Source organism: Phyllobates terribilis, unplaced genomic scaffold, assembly GCF_046119375.1.
Source record: "Phyllobates terribilis strain yellow unplaced genomic scaffold, ASM4611937v1 Scaffold_183__1_contigs__length_3771566, whole genome shotgun sequence".
In the NCBI taxonomy this organism is placed as follows: domain Eukaryota; kingdom Metazoa; phylum Chordata; class Amphibia; order Anura; family Dendrobatidae; genus Phyllobates; species Phyllobates terribilis.
The window spans coordinates 2,988,445-3,009,696 of NW_027362943.1; the positions used below are offsets into that span (position 1 = coordinate 2,988,445).

Below are 21,252 nucleotides of genomic sequence, written 5' to 3' on the forward strand. Positions count from 1 at the left end.
AGGCTGTGTAAGGGCTATTTGACCAAGAAGGAGAGTGATGGGGGGCTACGCCAGATGACCTGGTCTCCACAGTCACCAGACCTGAACCAAATCAGGATGGTTTGGGGTGAGCTGGACCGCAGAGTGAAGGCAAAAGGGCCAACAAGTGCTAAGCATCTCTGGGAACTCCTTCAAGATTGTTGGAAGACCATTTCCGGTGACTACCTCTTGAAGCTCATCAAGAGAATGCCAAGAGTGTGCAAAGCTGTCACCAAAGCAAAAGGTGGCTACTTTGAAGAACCTAGAATATAAGACATATGTTCATTTGTTTCACACTTTTTTGTTAAGTATATAATTCCACGTGTTAATTCATAGTTTTGATGCTTTCAGTGTGAATGTACAATTGTCATAGTTATGAAAAAACAGAAAAATCTTTTAATGAGAAGGTGTGTCCAAACTTTTGGTCTGTACTGTATATACGATATAAAACATTGTCTGAAGGGATACTTAAGTCCTTTGATCAATTAAAGGGGGAGTTTGGGTTGACAAATAAACAATTGTATGAATATCTACAGTTTCGGCATTCATTTAATGCACAATCAAGATGGACTCCCTTTTGGGTAGAAAATAATACTTTTGTTAAGCTGGTATTAGAGAAGGGAAATACTAAGGGTCGTATTTCTGATATTTACTGAATCCTTCTTGATAATTATTTAAAAATATTTCCTTCTCCAGCTAGACAAAAATGGATGAAAGATATAGGTCCAATTTCTGAGGATCAATGGAGAGAGGTATTAGACCTGGTACCCCAATTATCTTTACATGAGGGGCAGAGATTTTCCCAGATCATATTAATACACAGGAAATATAAGACGCCTAGATTCCTATGTAACATAGGATACCGGACTGCTGCTGAATGTCCAGGATGTAACATGGATGCTGCGGGCCTATTACATCCGCTATGGGAATGCCGGGAGATAGGTAAATACTGGAAAGGAGTTCTGTCTATTATAAAGAGGGTGTATAAAATAGATATTCAACCAGACCCCAAAAAATGCCTATTAGGTATATTAGAGGATGATATGGAATTTGACCCAATTTCAATAGGGATTTCACGTATTTTATTTAAAACTAGGAAACATATTGCATCCAAATGGATTAACCCCTCACCTCCAGAAATTAGTGAATGCAAAAATAAGGTAAATAATATTATCAGATTACAAAAAGGGGTATATAAAAAACAAAACTGAATGAATAAATTAGAGAAAATATGGGGCTTATGGTTGGATACACCTGGAATGCCATCAAGGGGGTTATTGTTGGAGAGACATTGACTTATGGGAGAAGGGGGGTATTGGTGAGGTCTAATGTTTCATTGTAATGTTAAGGAATTCCAATATACATGTGGTATGGGTAATATAGCACACCTATATGTGTATAGGATTATAATGTTTATTACAATATTAAGGTTATATAAAATATATCAAGAATGTGGAATGTTAATTGTAAGAAATAGTAACTGAAAGTTATCAGACGGTAATGGGCAAGCTGAAAGGATATATAGGAGAGATGCATGTATGTGATCCCTATGGTATGTTATTTTATTATTTCTATGTACTGATTTCTTGTTTTGTAAAAAAAAAAAAAACTAATGAAAAAATCTCAATAAAAATTTCTTGCATTAAAAAAAGAAGAATAGGAAAAAGGCTTCTCCCCTGTGTGAGTTCTCTGGTGCTTAATCAAAGCTGATTTCTGGTTAAAACATTTCCCACATTCTGAACATGAAAAAGGCTTCTCCCCTGTGTGAGTTCTTTGATGTGTAACAAGAGATGATTTGTCTGTAAAATACTTTCTACATTCTGAACATGAAAAAGGCTTCTCCCCTGTGTGGGTTCTCTGGTGTTTAGTAAGATGTGATTTATGGTTAAAACATTTCCCACATTCTGAACATGAAAAAGGCTTCTCCCCTGTGTGAGTTCTCTGATGTGTAACAAGAGATGATTTGTCTGTAAAACACTTTCTACATTCTGAACATGAAAAAGGCTTCTCCCCTGTGTGGGTTCTCTGGTGTTTATTAAGATGTGATTTATGATTAAAACATTTCCCACATTCTGAACATAAAAAAGGCTTCTCCCCTGTGTGGGTTCTCTGGTGCGCAACCAAAACTGATTTTTGGTTAAAACATTTCCCACATTCTGAACAGGAAAAGGGCTTCTCCCCTGTGTGGGTTCTCTTGTGACTATCAAGAATCATTTTACGATTAAAACATTTCCCACATTCTGAACAGGAAAAGGGCTTCTCCCCTGTGTGGGTTCTCTGGTGCTTAATCAAACCTGATTTCCTTGTAAAACATTTCCCACATTTTGAACAGGAAAAGGGCTTCTCCCCTGTGTGGGTTCTCCTGTGACTTTCAAGAATCATTCTATGATTAAAACATTTCCCACATTCTGAACAAGAAAAAGGCCTCTCCCCTGTGTGAGTTCTCTTGTGTCTATCAAGAATCATTTTACGATTAAAACATTTCCCACATTCTGAACAGGAAAAGGGCTTTTCCCCTGTGTGGGTTCTCTGGTGGCTATCAAGATGCGCTTTCCGGTTAAAACATTTCCCACATTCTGAACATGAAAAAGGCTTCTCCCCTATGTGGATTCTCTGGTGGTTTTTAAGATACGCTTTCTGGTTAAAACATTTCTCACATTCTGAACATGAAAAAGGCTTCTTCCTTATGTGGGTTCTCTGGTGGTTAACCAAAGTTGATTTCTGGTTAAAACATTTCCCACATTCTGAACAGGAAAAGGGCTTTTCCCCTGTGTGAATTCTCTGGTGGTTATCAAGATGCGCTTTCCGTTTAAAACATTTCCCACATTCTGAACATGAAAAAGGCTTCTCTCCTGTGTGGGTTCTCTGGTGATCAACAAAAACTGATTTCTGGTTAAAACATTTTCCACATTTGGAACAAAACAATCTATTGTCCGCTGTGTGTATTTTTTGATGTTTAAGAATAGACTTTTCAAGGGTAAAACTATTTCCATTTTCTGAACGTGAAAAAGATTTCTTTGCTTTAGGAGCAGTTCGTTTATTAATGCTTATTTTATTTTGATTTTCCTTAGTAGTTGGTAATGAATCAGAAGATAGGACCTGTTTCATAGGATCAGATGATTGATGTTTGCTGTGAAGGGATGATGGTATATCTGGAGTAATGGCATTCACTTCAATTGTATCTTGTGGGATCTCAAGATCGTCAGATTTAAAAATCTCCTGTCCATCTGATCTCCTGGTACAGTCATCTACCAAGAAAAAAAACACAATTATTAATTTTGAATAAAATGTCCCTGAAATTTATATTTTTGAAGATTTCTACTTAAAATGTCTAAACAAACACATCCCTGGGCTACATGCTAATCCAGGGAAATGAAGAGATATATGCTCAAGTTTAAAAATCTATTTTATTAGACACAAATCTAAAAAATAGAGGAATATTTAAAATATTTTCAATATTCCTCTATTTTTTCGATTTGTGTCTAATAAAATTGATTTTTAAACTTGAGCATATATATCTTCATTTTCCTGGATTAGCATGTAGCCCAGAGATGTGTTTGTTTAGATTGATTTAGAAGTGGTATGCAATCTTTATTTATTTTTCTATGGGATTCTTGTGATAATTGTACTTAAAATGTCTGTAGAAATGGCAAGTTATTGACAGAATGACAGTTCACAGTCTAATAGAAAACCTCATAGGATGAACCAGTAGAGCGTGGTGTCCAACTGTTTGTTCATTCTGCCTCCAAAATATGGAATAAGAGGCCATCAAAAAATGTTATGTAGGCAAAAATGACACCAATAAAAACTTCTACTCATCTCACAAAAAACAAGTCCCCACTCAAGTCCATCATCTGTCAATGGAAAAACAGAGGTTTCCACATTATTAGTGGCTCAAAGGCTCTTGAGAATCAACATGGCTTCCATAAACCAATCCAGCAATATCCGCTCTCCCAAAGTCAGATCTCCCCCTCGCTTCTGAGCCTTGCAGTGCGCCCAAACCACATTCAGCATCCATGTATTTGGCATTACTATAGTGAGAAGAACCCACTTAATTGATGGTGTGTGTCTCCTGGAGCACAATCTGGACACTATGTGTTGGGTAATAAAATGGCATATTTGCAATTTTCACTCTCCATCATCCACTGTGTGCTAATTTTTGGAAAGTGACTGTGAAGTCATAATAGTCACTTCTCCTATAGATTAATTCACTGAGGGTTATAATTTCCAAAATGGAGTCACTTTATGGGGATTTCTACTGCTCTGGTTTTCTGCCATTTTGTTATATTAGGGCTTCTGCAAAAGGTGTGTACCATCTCCTCTGGGACATCTACTTCTCCTCCTGCTTCGACTTGTGTGACGTCTGCTTCTGTCACCAGGAGAAGCCTTATTCATTCCGCAGGCGGCACTTGTGATGGAAGAGACGTTAGAACCAGAAGCTCTGGGTGGCGCAGGCTCTGCGCTGCCACTAAGATTAGGGAGCCTGGGACCAGTAGTACCATCCAGTCTGGCAGTATGGGTGTGTGTGCTGTCCAGCTGAAGTAATCTGCTCCCTGCTTCAGCCATTTGGAAAGCACCGCACCCTACTAAAGCTCGGAGCATATTGCCGGGAGCTGCCAGATACAGCCTTGTTCTCCTCTGGTTCAGTCCTCTGTGCTCAGCTCCCGGCTTGTGTATTTGTTTCCTGTTGTGACCTCGGCCCGTTTACTGACTACTCTTGTGTCTTCTGATTTAGTATTTTCTCTGTCCTCCTGGTTCTGACCCGGCTATCTGACTATTCTTCTTCCTATCTCACTCCACAGAACAGCAGGTAACACCGTGGCCCAAGCCTAGGGATCTCTGTGTTAGTCCAGATCCATGTAGAGGGGTTAAAGGGTGATGAGCAAAGTAATTTTTGAAATCTATAAATGGGGTAGAAAGGCAAGCCTGTTCGTGGTGGCCATCTTTCGAGCTTCCAGGTGACCATAAACAGTGTCCCCAATACATTGTGTCTGGGAACTATTCCAGCAAAATCTGCATTCCTAATAGCTAAATGTCGCTCCTTCCCTTCTTAACCTGCCATGTGCCCAGACAGTAGTGTACAACCATATATAGGGTATTGTCACATTCAAAAGAAGTTGAAAAATAATTTGTAAGGTCCATTTGTTTCCTATTATCCTTTGTGAAGAATTTCAAAGTTATCACCACGTAAAGTGACAAACGTCAGATTTGAAAAATGGCCCTGATTAGGAACACAAAACTGGGTGCCTGAAGAGGTTAAATCAGAGGATTACTGAAGTCAAAATCTGTGACTATACACAATAAAACATCGACTGAAATGATCAAACTCAACAGTCTTCATCAGTAATAAATGAGTAACTAGTGGTGAAACCTCTCTGGGGTAATTAGAGTATGGGGCTCTGTGGCTCTTGGCAATCTAAACTATCGTAAGGGACAATATTTTCTGTCAGATGAGTGTCAAGAAGAAATATTAGACGTTCAAAGAGAACTTTTTATAATACTGCAGAGCTGAGGGGTCTTAAATTTAGATCTCGAGCATTTGGAAGAGGCAATGGAGACCTTCTTTTTGAAAGACTACCAGGGAGTTACAGCGTCACATAAGTGAGGGAGGCCGATCCAACCACAATGAAACTATCATACAGAATGAACTTGTAAAAAAAGAAAGAATATAAAAACATGTAACATCCCCAACTACTACATATGCATGAAGGGAGAAATCCAACACTAAACTGGAGTCACACTCATTTATGTTGGACCATTGGAGCTACTATGAGTCCTGAGCAGAAGAGTAGAGAAAGTATTATCGCCCCCATTTCAGGAGAGATTGTGCAGTAATCTGAATTTCTTAGGATCGAAAACATAATGGAATTTATGACGTGGAGTGACTCCATGAAACCAGGGCTGGAGCCAACACATCTCCTGCAGGCGTGAATAAATGTATAGTACAGCCATCAGCCACGCACAGCTTAGAGATATATCATGGCACAGGTGTAATGTTTTTTATGTAGTTTATCACAATCCTGTTTGAAGTTAGTTGGTTTTAAAAGATATTGAAAAATCAGGATAAAGGGAAACTCTGTTGTTATTGTACAGAAATTCACACTTGGCCTCACTGCACATTTAATGTTGTCGATCAAAAAAGTCTGGAAAGACTGGACCTGGTCTTGTAGGGACCATATGAGAACATTCAGCAGCACAGAAGGGAGAGAAGGTAGATTCATCCAATAAGATATCAGGGATCTAGGAAGCCAACAGCATCATTACCCTCCGCTTTCTCTTACAGGCCAATCAAAATATTTTTCTTCAAGTGATTTTCTCACTTGTCCGCACATTCTACGTACACTGTCATTTGGCTTTATAGTTTACAGACCTGGGCAGGTAACGGTCAGCGTCTTCTAATCCCAGGGGGTAGGTGATTCCTTCAGGTTGTAAGTTGTATAGAAAAGGTCTTTCACAATTTCCCAAAGTAAATTGAACATTTTCGGACGGAGGAGAATGTTGTGGTCTAGTGGCAAAATGGTGATCGCACGATTGCTATACGGCCAGACTACACCACCGATAAAGCAGCCACAGCCGGTGACTGAGAAGAATCTGTGACTTCTCTGCATTTAGTGATTACTACTCACCTGGGTAGTCATATGTAGGAATCTCCTCCTTACACCACTCATCACCCCTCACATATGTCTCTGTAGTATTAATATGGGTCAGATCTTCACCCTGAAACAAAGATTGTAAAAGTCACAGACAGATGGAGAAGTCCCATCTATGATCAGCTCTAATCCTGCCATCTCCACCGTTCTCATTACACAAGTATAAAACATATAATACTGGTGGATAAAACAAGACCTTCACAGCCGTCTACACATCATAGGGGAAATCTCATGACACCTTCTCTCCATCTACCTGATGATCCTGAGGAACATTGGGATCTTCTTGTTTACAGTCCTGTGGAAGAAGAGGACAGGGACATCTCTCTGGTGTTGTCCTCTTACTGGATAGATCTGGAGGAAACACATACAGGGACTGAATTCATTCTTTACATACAGATAATTATAGGTTGTGTGTATTTAGTCCTGTCAATTACCTGGTGATGTGAGGGGCTTGGGAACCTCCATCATGAAGTCCCTGTACAGATCTTTGTGTCTTTCTAAATACTCCCACTCCTCCATGGAGAAATAGACGGCGACATCCTGACATCTTATAGGAACCTGACACATACAATGATACCGTCATCCCCCCGATTCCTCCATAGCGTTACTGTATAATGTCCCAGAATTCCCAGCAGTGTCACCTCTCCAGTCAGAAGCTCAATCATCTTGTAGGCAAGTTCTAGGATCTTCTGGTCATTGATGTCCTCATGTATCAGGAGGTAAGGTGGAGGCCCCGTGATTAATCGCTGGTTATGGAGAGAAACATTAATAAATCTCACTACAGACATTTCCAGAGTCCTCACCTCTCCAGTTCTGTCCGTCTGTTATTCCTATAGATAAGATTGATGTAATGTGACGTCATCAGAATCTCTCACCTCTCCAGTAATCCGGAAGAAGATCTCTAGGGTGAGGTGGAATATCCTCTCCGCCATCTTTTCCCTGTCCATATCAGGTAAATCAGGAAAATTTTGTTATATTGAAGATCTTCACTGAGAGGATCTGATATTGTAGGGACCTGAATGAGAAGATAAGCCGATGGAACATCATAAAAATCCTGTGCAATAATACAACTATTGGAGATAACGAGGGGAAACATATAAGGAGATTTATTATTTGACAGTATTTCGTTTTTTCTTTACATCTAGTAATAAAACCTATATATTTAAGGCCACAGACAACAAGCAGTTTCTTCCTCGGAGTCTGCAGCTGAATACATTTCTCATAGACTCACCGTCAGGGAAATATTGAGAAAATATTAACAATTTCTCCCAAACCCCTCTTCTCTCTCACCTCTTCCTTATCCACCATTTGGACCAAACCAACTGTTTCCATGCAATTTAACACACACAGCAGAAGTCACTTGTAGACAAATGCAGCACAAAAGGTGCTACTGACCCACTTAACATAGGAATGCATCTCCCCTTAGCACAGACCTGGGATAGGTTGACACCTTCCAGCAGGGGCAGAGATTGAAGGAAAACTCATTTAGGCTTCAAAGGGGTTTAAACACAAACTTCAGGATGTCCGGAGCTGATACGAAATATGAAATATTGTAAGTTCTATAACTCCGCTAATAATGGGACCCATGTTTTTAGTGGCAGGGTCAGCCAAGGAACAATATGCTTAATTTATCGTAGCTGTGAGTCCCTCCAGGTAGCTGGGGTGCAAAAGTAACAAAATAACAGACAACAACTATGTCATGTGTGGTCTCTAAAGGAAGGTAAATTCATAACGGAAAAAATGGTAGAGCCAGCCCCCTTAATGTCATCCCAGGTGCTGTGTGGGCAGGTCTCCCCTTAGGCATAAAAGAATCCAAGGAGGATGGATGAGTATTCATTGCCAGGGGGGTATAGAGACTATAATAAACGGATCTTGTTCGATAACAGTCAAATCAATAAGTGGGGCGCCCCCCTCCAGCTAAGCGGAATTGTCTCTGCGATCTATTACGTAAGTCTTCTTTAATCCTGTTTATATTGTGTAACTGTATATTCTGTACTGTATTGTCCCCTTTGTAAAATCCTTGTATATTTTTCATAACACTGCCTTCCTTTTGGATTAAATATAAAATGTAATAGTCCTGTTTCTTTTGCTCTGTAATCGTTCCCTCCCCCGAAGCCATATACCCTACCAGAACGCAGGCGTCCGACCAGGCCTGTATTATATTTCAAATCTGGACGGTGGTGGCAGCGAACAATAATAATTGGGTTATCGTGAAGCTGACAGTGACCGTACGGGGGCATATACACATATCCCCACAGAGTGACGACAACGGTGAGAGATTATGTAATCTCCTCGGTGTCATCTCTTTGTGAGTTCATGACACCTTCCATAACGCTAATTCTCGTCCCATTTTCCGACAATGGAATTGGAATTAGCAATACTGCAGGAGATATTCATTACAAGTGACATGAGAAATAACTACGTCATGATGAGGCAACATCTTCTACTACGGATCTAAAACCATATTTGGCCAGAGTCCGTCACTGACTACTGCACTACTGGCCATCTATATGAATGTTTCCCGTCTTCCCCGGACTGTAATCTTCTATCAAGTTAGATCTCATGTCTGATTCACACACAGAAGTTTGAGGCTTTTATAAAAGCTGTTTTGTTTGCACACACACCGCAGACAGAAATGATTTGATACTGAAGTCTACATGTATAGTGTATTATGGGGTTTACTTCTGGCCTTAGGCTTTCCTATATTACAAGAAAAAAAAAAACAGAAAAAAGCAGATATTAAAAAGTTTCAAAAGAAAACTGTCACCAACAATTCTTGTAGAAAAAAAAACATGCAAAAAGCAGAAGACACATTGTCATTTTTTAACATGTTAAACATTTGTGTTTGTTCTTATATGAATTCTTTTGAGCACCAGAACATAGATGTACACCGCAGGGATGGCATGGGTGCGGCTGCAATAAAATCCCTGGCAGTTTAACCACTTGCTCCTGCAAAAAGCAAACATGGCATCTAAGAAGGTTTGACAGAGTTCGGCTTGAGAAGATGATAGGAGTTATACTTCACCCAAGACTACGATGTAAGACACAGATGAAGTTATTCTTCCCTTATCTGGACATTTGGACTGACGCCCAGAAATTAGATTGTAACTTGTTTTTAGCTGTCTCAGCAACCTTCTACTGCTATGAATTATCACTTTTCTGTTTATAAAACTTTCTTATCAACATTCCACTGTTATGAATCATCACTTCACTGCTTGTGAAACAAAGGCATTTTACTGCGCATGTCTGACAAAAAACTATGATTATTAGTATAAATAAAGGGACAGCACCTATAGAGGCAGACGCGCTCAGGGGCTTCCCAGTACTTGATTATACACTACGTGTCTGTGTATTTCTTGTTACGGGGATACCCCGACTCCAACAAGGACCCTCCATGGCTGAATGATCCTAACAATTCCTGGCGCCCGAAACAGGGACCCGAGGTCTGCGTATTCCTTCAAGTTCATCGACCGGCACGAGTAACCGCTGAGATTGGGACATCGGAACAGCAGATGACAAACCTGGCCAGGTAAGAGACAATGTTAGTTCTCTTACATCTGCTCTGCGATAGTCCGTAAATTTCATGCATATCTTGTGTTGGGATTGAGGAACTAGTAGAGAAGGATACCTATGGCTCGGGTCATTCATGTATATACTGTAGGATCTGCCGAAGGAGAGGTCAGAGAAGGTTATGAAACGGATGGTATGAAAGAGATGTGGATGTCGGGAATAGCCTCATAAGCCGCACTAAGGTAGATGACATAAGTATTACGGAGATTGCCTAACTGAGTCATAAGGTTGTGTCCTTTCGGGGAAACCTTCGCTCACGCTTAACTCCCGAACCTTTGTCCTCCTTTTTGACGGATAAGAGATTGACAGAATGAGCCCATGGAAGTAATGATAATACTCCAGGGACACGATATATAATGGAGACTGTATGGTTCATTTTATGTATTGTTGGTCTTGCCCTTGTTGCCATATATATATGTGTTAGAATTACTCTACACTTCAGACAAAACGGTCCAGAGAAACCGTTTCAGATACTGGCTCCTTAGGACAGAATAGGTAACGAGGAAAGGTAAAATATAGAATATATTTTATCTAACCCAAAAAGCCTCCTAAGGTAGGAATAGTCAGGAAAAATGGGCAACAAACAGACTAAGACCACAAATGATGAACAAGATGTCTATACGATCGTGAAAGAAAGGTGTGGTGTAGAAGCAACTAAGAATTTAGGGAAAGTTTGCAAAACTTTTCAGGTAGCAAGGCATGACAGGTTTAACAGGAAACTATGGGAGGACATTGGATTAGAGAATGCAGGAAAAAAGCCAGGGATATAGAAGATGGTACCTATGTCCCAAGAGAATCACAAGAAAAGACAGTACAGGCTTCTGCTCCTGCAGCAAGCGAGTGACTAGACGTGATGCAAACCACTTTGACTGGAAGGCGCCCAATAATTCAGGTAGAAGTAGCAGGAAAACAATGCCCTTTTCTAATAGATACCGGAGCAACTTCCTCCGTCCTCAATGAAGACGCCTTACCAAATGCTGATTGTTTATCAGATGATGTAACCTATACCGAAGGGTATGATGGAGGAATCAGGCCACTCCCATATAGTATTCCCCTTGAAACAAAGATAGGATCTAAAATATTTTTATCTAAATTTCTTTTTGTCAAAGGGGCACCTACTTGTCTTCTAGGTACAGACCTATTAAAGCAGACAGAAATGAATATCCAATTTTTGGAGGATGGTAGAGTCCAAATTTTGGTGCCTGATGACCAAGAGTCTCTAGAAAACATTGTAAAAGTCCAAGCCTTAGAGGATGAGAAAGATCCTGCCCCTACCCAAATTATTTTAGATCTTTCTGAGGTACCAGAAAAATTATGGGCACAACATGACACCGATGTAGGACTAATGCCAATAGCTCCAGTAAAAGTCACTCCTGTTCCAGGTGTGACACTACCCCAATTGAGACAGTATCCTATTAGTGCCCAACAAGAACACGCCATAGGAGAACAGATAAAAGATTATCTAAAAACTGGAGTACTGATAGAAGTAAAGTCACCAGCCAATACACCGTTGTACCCCGTAAAAAAGAAATCTACTGAGGGGTCAGCTGCTAGGTACCGGATGGTACATGATTTAAGAGAGATAAATAAAATTTTGGAACCTATTACTCCTGTTGTGCCAAATCCACACACGTTGCTATCACAGATCCCAGCAACAGCACGAGTATTTTCTGTCATAGACTTATCAAATGCATTTTTTTTTCAGTACCATTACACCCAGACTGTTACAAACTGTTTGCATTTACATTTAAGAATAGACAATTAGCATGGACAAGATTACCACAGGGTATGATACATTCACCTACCTTGTACTCAGAAGCTATGAGATCAGTTCTTCAAAATTTCAAACCTACGGATGAGGTTGTAATTCTTCAATATGTTGATGACCTATTGTTATGTGCCCCTGCTCAAGAGTCCGCAAACAGCAACACAATAAGGTTGTTAATATTTCTAGCAGACATGGGCTGTAAAGTTAACAAGAAAAAAGTACAACTTTGTATGACTACGGTAGTATTTCTAGGACAGTGCATTTCACAAGGTATTCGGCACCTCACCGCCGACAGACTAAAAATCATTAGAGATCTTGTTCCTCCCAAGAACTACAAAACATTAAGAGCATTTTTGGGAATAGTATCACACTGCAGACAATGGGTTATACATGCTAGTCAGCTTATGCAACCTCTATATGATTGTTTAAAAATCGAGCCTTTTCAGTTAACTGAATCAGCGCTCATAGCCTTTCAAGACCTCAAGAAAGGTCTCATGTCAGCCCCGGCCTTGGGAATCCCAGACTACGCCAAACCATTCCAATTAATGGCTGCGGAAATGTCTAATCATGCTACAGGAGTACTAACACAGAAACATGAAAATAAACAAAGACCTGTCGCATACTATTCTGCTCAATTAGATAATGTTACCAAAGCTGCACCATCATGTGTCAGAGTAGTAGCAGCTGTCTCTCTTTTGGTAGAAAAAGCCTCAGAAATAGTACTAGACCATGCCTTAATAGTACAAACTACACATGATGTACATGGCATACTGAATCAGGTATTGCCAAAACACATTCCAATGATTAGACAAATCCTAGAATCAGCTGCCTCAACCAAACAAGTAGCAGTAATAAAAGTACCTGCACATGTAAGACTCGACACCGAGATAGCTAGGGGTAATGACCGAGCCGACAAGGCTGCTAAGCGAGCTGCAGTAAAACCTCTGACAACTGACCACACTATTAGTGCAGTATCAGAATTTGACTTAATTACACGGCTCAAAGAAGCCCACCAGCAGGTGAGTAGAGAAGAAAAAGAAGAGTGGCAGAAACAGGGGGCAGAAGAAAAAGAAGGACTATGGAGAAAAGGAGATGAGCTTTGTCTCCCCCGAGCGTGGTACCCTGTTGTGGTCAGTGAAGCCCACGGACCTACACATGTGTCTGCAAACGGTATGATACAGAGGGTCAGACAGAAGTGGTTAGCCCCAGGGTTCGGCCAGGTAGCTCGAGCAAAATGTGGTTCTTGTGAAATCTGTTTAGCCCACAATCCAGGACAGACTGTTAAGACCCCCCAGAAGCACCATGTAAGACCACTATATCCGTTCCAGAGACTTCAGATCGATTACATCCAGATGCCTAAGCATGGACACTATGAGTATGTACTGGTATGTGTGGACATGTTTTCGGGGTGGCCAGAGGCTTATCCAGTTCATACAGCCACGGCTAAAGTCACTGCAGTAAAAATAGCACATGAACTGGTACCCCGTTATGGTATCCCAGAAGTGATCGAGTCAGATAGAGGTACACATTTTACTGGAGAGATCTTTCAGAATGTAATGAAAATGTTGTGTATAAAAAGTGAACTACACACCCCTTACCACCCACAGAGTTCTGGTAAGGTTGAGAGAATGAATGGAACACTTAAGTTAAAAATACAGAAAGCCATGGCAGAAACACAGAAACCATGGACTGAGTGTCTCCCAATAGCATTGTATTCAGTCAGAAACACCCCCCAGGGAAAGAGCAAACTCACCCCCCATGAAATATTGTTTGGTAGAGTTGCCAATACAGGATTGTATTTCCCACAGACTTTAATGTTAGAAACTGAAAGCTTAACTGCTTATGTACAAAATTTATGTAAGCATGTGTCTAAAATACACTCTTTAGTGTTCTCTTCCATTCCAGATCCAGATTCCATCGAGGGAACGCACAAGCTGCAACCAGGAGACGAAGTTTACGTAAAAAGACATAACAGAAGAACGCTAGAACCCAGATTTGAGGGTCCATATCAGGTGTTATTGACAACTCCAACTGCAGTAAAATTGGAAGGAAAATCAGCATGGGTACATGCAAGCCATTACAAAAAGAAATAGTGGTGATTGTACTTGTGTTAGCTATAACGATAGATCAGGGAGACCTGTGGGATAAACTAAGTTCCCCAAAACCTGCAGATAATAAATTTATAAAACATCATGAGACATTGGTAAACGGGCTGCTCGATGGCGAACAGAAAATAGCAGACTGTTGGATTTGTACGCATTCTCCAATATCAGCCACGAGCATACCCTTCCTGGCCGTACCCATGACCCCTGAGGAAGTGTTTACATGGACTAATTGCTCAGACAAATTAGCAAATAACCAAACCGTTAATTCTAGATTATGGAACACCACTGTTGCCATCCCAGTTGTGGGGTGGGTGGGATTTCCCTGGTGGCAAGGTAATATGACCGGAAAAATAAACAACTTACAATATTTAGCGTTTAAAGGAGGTGTATGGGTTCCTAGAAATAAGACGGGACTAACAGACTTAGGGTTAATTCCTACAGAAAATATACAACTCAGTTTTAGTAGCACAGTATCTTCTTCTCAACCTTTTAAACCTGATATAGTAGAAAAATACATACACAATAATGGTTGGAAATATTCACAATTATTCCCCGATGGAAACAATGATACATGTTCAAAAATACCAGGTAATATATTATGTAATGAGTCAAGTGCATATGACCCAGGTACACCGACTTGTGAAAATCCAGATGCAGGATACTGTAGTCCATTAGGTCAAAAACCCCCTTGGTGTATACTTCAGAATGTATCTAAATTTTTAGATTTGGTACATAGGTTGGTGCTCCAACACTCTGCAATATGGGATCTGCCTGAAGGAACCTTCTGGATTTGTGGAAATGGAGCATACAAATGGCTCCCAGTAGGAATAAAAGGTGCATGTACTCTAGGACGCTTAACACCGGCCACATTTATAGTTCAGAATCAGCAGGTAGATATGCAAGCAGTACCTAAACACACACTATACAAAAGAGCAGCCGACAACTCGCCTAGACCTTCAGGTAGGCCACATGTGGTCCAAATGGGAATTCCTAATAAAATATTCAGCACTTTCTTTGTGTATCCAATGTTGATGCAGATGTGGGATAAATTAGTTCAGGCCACCGACTATCTAGATGATCAGATATGGGATATTATGGATATACTTAATACTAGTATAGCTGTCCAAAATCAACTTATAATTGTTACTAATCAACATACTGTAGTGTTAGACTACCTAACTGCGGCCCAGGGAGGAATGTGTCAAATTATTGGTCCAACCTGTTGTCATTACATAGATCCAAACAGTACAATGAGTATGAGGTTCAAGCTGGCAGATATACAACGATTACGGGATGAATATGACAGACACAATGACCAAAATAAAGATAGCTGGTGGTCAGACACCTTCTCCTTTCTCAACCCAAAGAACTGGTTTAAGGGTATTGGAGGTTGGGTGGCTGGAATTCTGCAAGGTATATTACAGATTGTGCTAATTATAGTAGTCATATATGTAGTGTTTAAAATAGGATTAAAAATTATTTTAATATGCATAAATAAGCTTTGTAACACGGACTCAAGAATATGAAAGAAAAGAACTCCCGGACCAGGTCTTCTACCAAAAGTCCATAAGGAAGAATCAAAGGGGGGACTGAGAGGATGATAGGAGTTATACTTCACCCAAGACTACGATGTAAGACACAGATGAAGTTATTCTTCCCTTATCTGGACATTTGGACTGACGCCCAGAAATTAGATTGTAACTTGTTTTTAGCTGTCTCAGCAACCTTCTACTGCTATGAATTATCACTTTTCTGTTTATGAAACTTTCTTATCAACATTCCACTGTTATGAATCATCACTTCACTGCTTGTGAAACAAAGGCATTTTACTGCGCATGTGTGACAAAAAAAATTATGATTATTAGTATAAATAAAGGGACAGCACATATAGAGGCAGACGCGCTCAGGGGCTTCCCAGTACTTGATTATACACTACGTGTCTGTGTATTTCTTGTTACGGGGATACCCCGACTCCAACAAGGACCCTCCATGGCTGAATGATCCTAACAGTACTACTGACTCTGAATCATTTTGTCAGTTTGTTTTTACAACACAATACACACTGTAAAATGAAGGAACCCAAACCTGGCATTTTTTCTCATTTTTCAACACATTATATGATAAAATGAATGGTGTTGTTCAAAACTACAACACTAAGCGTCAGCACACTGTGATTTGCTGATCTGTAAGATGCGTTCTTTGTGCTGTGAAAATACACAGCTGTGATATCTCACCAAATATTCATAGTGGGAACTTAAAATGATGTTTTTCTGCCATGATTAAGGATGGTTTGGATGTATGAAACATGTTGACCTTTTATTTCTATCTTTGTGGAATTAAGGCTGCATGAACCAGTCACCAACCATTATCTGTATATGTACAAATATTAAGTGCTATTGAGTGCTGTAGGAAAAACTTAGAATAGTGAGGTGATTTGATAGTCCTGCCACAAATAATCTGTTTCTACTGCACACTTAAAATCTCTGATAGTGGGAATGAACATGATTGCCTGCAGTAGTGCACTCCTGAGAGCTGGTGCAGCAGAGAAAATGTCGGGGGCATGAGAGTGGGAGGTCCTGATTATGGAGGATGTTAATCTTAGCTCATTGGAGTGTAGATATGGTAGAGATGCAGGACTGTGCAGCAGTGTGGAGAGGTTTGTGGATGAGTGTAATGACTGGTACAGGGTGGAGGCACCAGTGTAACTGCTGGACAGAAATATGAGACTGACTGCTGCATTAAGGATAATGAGAAATACATTTAGTGAGAAGAAGAGCAATTAGTGAGTTACAAGTATTTGTGAATTCAAGACAAAAAGGAATCAGAGCAACAGTAACAGATTTTACTTTTTTTTAATTAATAATGGGATGAATAAAATCGTGAACATTATCAATAGAGTAAATCAAAGTCAGGAAGATAGCCGAGGTCAGATACCAGGTGATCAGTAAATGACAAGTCAGACGAGCAGTATGAATACCGCGGAGCCCGATGACAGAGGCGTTACTGAAACTTGTCCAGGTTGACCAGTCAGAAGGCCACAGGTAGATGGTGAAAGTCCTTCTATACAGCTCCAGCAGTGATGGTGGATGTGCTGGACTTCAGGGCGCTGGATGTTTAGGTGTCCCGTCTTTTAGATGGTTTTAGGGCAACAGTGACAGCATGCAAATGCGCGAGCAGCCCTGGATAATCCACGCCGGCAGGATGATAAGATCCGGCTTAAGATGGAGCCTATGACAAGAGAAATAAATATAATGTAAGTGATGGGACTCCATATTACATGATAATGCTGTGCAGTCACTGTGGCCGGACGGCAGAGGAATTTTATCATACAGAGGTCAGGGGTCATTGTCAGCAATCATACATGTGACAATCCCATCACTGACAGATGACATCTACTCCACATGAATTGTTCTCACTGACATCACACAAAATGGAGTTGATTCTCACACTTACCTCGTCTCTTTTTCCCATTTTTTCCATTTTCTGAGTTTTGTTGCTCCATACTCAGATTTATTGCCGATTTTCTTTCTTCATGAGATGGAAATTCTGATGAAAAATTAAAAAAAAAAATCAGTAACAATATATTCTTATAGGATCTGCTTTGTCATAATATGGATAACATAAGAGACCTATAGTATTGTATAAAAACTATGGGGAATATTTGAGCCTTGAAGTCAACATTCACATTGCTGGTGCTGTAGACATGTACATACCTGGCAATGGGGACGAGGGTGGCAAGATGGTAACAGCATCGTCTGTATTACATACAGGAACAGATACTTTCTGCCTGTTTGAAGAAGAAAAACATGTAAATCTCAAGTAAACTCCGTATAAAAGGGGTTGTCTCACTAGAAGAACACCGACTATAAGGCCTAGTAGGACATATGACTGTCATAGTGGGGAAGGTCTTCTGCTCAAGACTACCAAGAGAGCTGAGAGGAAAACAACTACCAAGAATGGCCGGCATTTCATACTACCGTATATTCCGGCGTATAAGACGACTTTTGAAGACTGAAAAATCTTCTGTCTAGTCTGGGGTCGTCTTATACGCCGGTAATGCTTTTGAACTTTCAGAAATTGACATGCGAGGATACTCTGGGGGTGTTAATAAGCTGCCGTGGCCGTATCCCTGCCATGTCGGAGTTAATATAAGGTGGAGGGAGTTAAAATACGGCGGCGGTAGGTCCAGACAGTCAGCGCTTCTGTGCTGAAACTGACACATCGCTGCGTATTCCCAGCTCCGGACACAGCGCAGGGCTTCTGTGCCGACAGCTTTCACTTGTCACAGAAGCGCTGCGCTGTGTCCGGAGCAGGGAAGTTCGCATCGCTTCTGTGACAATATATGAAAAGCCGGCAATTCAGCAGCGGCATAAGCCGGCACCCGACAATTTAGAATAGAAAGAATAGAGAATCACACATAGATTAGATAGATAGAAACATGTCAGTCACATATATATGAAGTACAGTGACAGTATTGCTTACTGTACTTGTCATTTAGTGTAAAGGATTTATTAAAACAAATATTAGTGTTTTCATGCACCGTCTCTTTAAAAAAGCCGGCCGGCAATTCAGCAGCGGTACCCGACAATTTATAACAGACAGAATAGAGCTTCACACATAGATTAGATAGATAGAAACATGTCAGTCACATATATATGAAGTACAGTGACAGTGCTGGTTACTGTACTTGTCATCTAGTGTTAAAATAACGGATTTATTTAAAAAAAAATTGGCGTGGGGTTCCCCTTAATTTTAGTCTCTAGCGGAGGTTAAGCAGACGGCTGGGGCAGATGTTTGAAGCCTGGGAAGGGGGTAATACCCACGGAGCTTCCCAGGCTACTAATATCAGCCCCCAGCTGAATACCTAGCCTTTACTAGCTATTAAAATGGGGGATCCCAAAAAAATGACGTGGGGTCCCCCCTATTTTAATAGCTAGCAAAGGCTAGGCAGACAGCTGGAGGCTGATATTAATAGCCCAGGAAGGGTGCCATGAATATTGGCCCCCTCCCAGGCTAGAAACACCAGCCGTCAGCCGCCCCAGAAATGGCGCATCCATAGGATGTGCCAATTCTGGCACTTAGCCTCGCTCTTCCCACTGCCCTGTAGCGGTGGCAGTGGGGTAATAGGGTTGGGGTTGATGTCAGCTTATAATGCCAGCTGACATCAAGCCCAGGTTAGTAATGGAGAGGCGTCTATAAGACACCCCCATTACTAACCCCATAGTCAAAGTTAAAAGAAAACACAAACACCCAGAATAAAGTCCTTTAATTGAAATAAACACACAATTCTTTATTGTTCTAAATTAAACCATACCTACCATCACGCCCATTCCAGCTGAAGCCAACGATCTCCTGCAATAAAAGTAAAATAATAAAGCAACCTCATCCTTACCTCTCCATGGTTCCCACGACAGCTTCAGCTCTGCTACATCGAGATGACAGGCTGGACCGCAGCAGAACGCTGCCATCCAGCATGTCATCCCGCAGACACTGAGAAGTGCAGGCATGCTTCGCTCCTCAGTGTCTCGCTGTGACGGCATCCAGATGAGCCGACAATGAACTCAGCTCACCTCCTGGACGTCCGTCACTGACAGCGTGGGAAACTTCTACTGCGCATGCGGGGAGCAGGAGAATTTTCCCACGCTGTCAGTGACGTGCATGAGGTGAGCCGAGTTCATTGGACATGATCTCGGCTCATCTGGATGCCGTCACAGTCAGACACTGAGGAGCACAAGCATGCCTGCGCTTCTCAGTGTCTGCGGGATGACAGGCTGGATGGCAGCGTTCTGCTGCGGTCCAGCCTGTCATCTCGATGTAGCAGAGCTGGACCGGTCCTGGGAACCATGGAGAGGTAAGGATGAGGTTGCTTTATTATTTTACTTTTATTGCAGGAGATCGTTGGCTTCAGCTGGAATGGGCGTGACGGTAAGTATGGTTTAATTTAGAACATTAAAAAATTGTGTGTTTATTTCAATTAAAGGACTTTTTTCTGGGTGTTGTGTTTTTTTTAATTACTTTACTAGAAATTCATGGCGGTCATGTCTAATATTGGCGTGACCCCATGAATTTCAGGCTTAGGGCCAGCTGATAATGCCAAGCTGGCCCTAACCCCTTTATTACCCAGTGAGCCACCGCACCAGGGCCCTGGATGAGTTGGGTACAGCGTCAGAAGATGGCGCTTCTATGAACGCGCCATTTTCTGGGGTGGCTGCGGACTGCAATTTGCAGCGGGGGGGGGGGGGGGCAGAAAGCTTGGGCCTCCCTGCGCTGCAGATTCCAGCCCCCAGCTGCCTAGTTGTACCTGGCTGGACACAAAAATAGGGCGAAGCCCCACGTCTTTTTTTTTTAAATTATTTCATGAAATAATTTAAAAAAAAAGGGCTTCCCTATATTGTTGTGTCCGGCCAGGTACAAATAGGCAGCTGGTGGTTGGGGGCAGCCCGTTCCTGCCTGCTGTACCTGGCTGGACACAAAAATATGGCGAAGCCCACGTCAACATTTTTGGTAAAAATTAATTACAAAATTAATAATAATTTAGGGACTGCATCTTTATTAACCCCTCAATTGTCATTTAGTGTTAAAATAAAGGATTTTTTAAAAAGAAAATTGGCGTGGGATCCACCATCATTATAGCCTCTAGCGGAGGTTAAGCAGACGGCTGGGGCAGATGTTTGAAGTCTGGGAAGGGGGTAATACCCACGGAGCTTCCCAGGCTACTAATATCAGCCCCCAGCTGAATACCTAGCCTTTACTAGCTATTAGAATGGGGGACCCCCCCAAAAAATGACGTGGGGTCCCCCCTATTTTAATATGTTTATGAGTGACAGTTTTCCTGCTATATACCTGCATGTCATAAGAATTTAAATTAAAAAAGGACCATGTTAAATTCAAATCTGTTTTTTTTTAATTTTTACCGGTGTTTGGTATGCGTTGGAAAAGGGGTAGTCTTATACGGTGAATATATCCTAAACTCTATATTTTAACAGGAAAGTAGGGGGGTCGTCTTATACACCAGGTCGTCTTATACGCCGAAATATACGGTAGTTTGGAGCAGAAAACCTTCCCCACTATGACAGTCATATGTCCTATTAGGCCTTATAGTCAGTGTTCTTATAGTGAGACAACCCATTTTATACTGTGT

At 41.1% G+C, this 21,252-nt stretch overlaps 2 protein-coding genes across 2 annotated transcripts; both read right to left on the bottom strand.

Moving 5' to 3' along the window:
* Nucleotides 1-1,466: 1,466 nt before the first annotated feature.
* Nucleotides 1,467-6,740, bottom strand: LOC141212749 (uncharacterized). Its single transcript, XM_073665061.1, has 2 exons — nucleotides 6,645-6,740; nucleotides 1,467-3,266 (listed from the first exon to the last, which is right to left on the bottom strand). Exon 2 carries the CDS (start codon nucleotides 3,124-3,126, stop codon nucleotides 1,642-1,644), a length of 1,485 nt encoding a protein of 494 aa, XP_073521162.1. The 5' UTR covers nucleotides 3,127-3,266; nucleotides 6,645-6,740; the 3' UTR covers nucleotides 1,467-1,641.
* A 354-nt stretch (nucleotides 6,741-7,094) lies between these two features.
* LOC141212740 (gastrula zinc finger protein XlCGF66.1-like) lies at nucleotides 7,095-7,711 on the bottom strand. The gene is made up of 3 exons (XM_073665049.1): nucleotides 7,544-7,711; nucleotides 7,310-7,414; nucleotides 7,095-7,226 (listed from the first exon to the last, which is right to left on the bottom strand). Exons 1-3 carry the CDS (start codon nucleotides 7,613-7,615, stop codon nucleotides 7,095-7,097), a joined length of 309 nt encoding a protein of 102 aa, XP_073521150.1. The 5' UTR covers nucleotides 7,616-7,711.
* Between the last annotated feature and the right edge of the window lie 13,541 nt (nucleotides 7,712-21,252).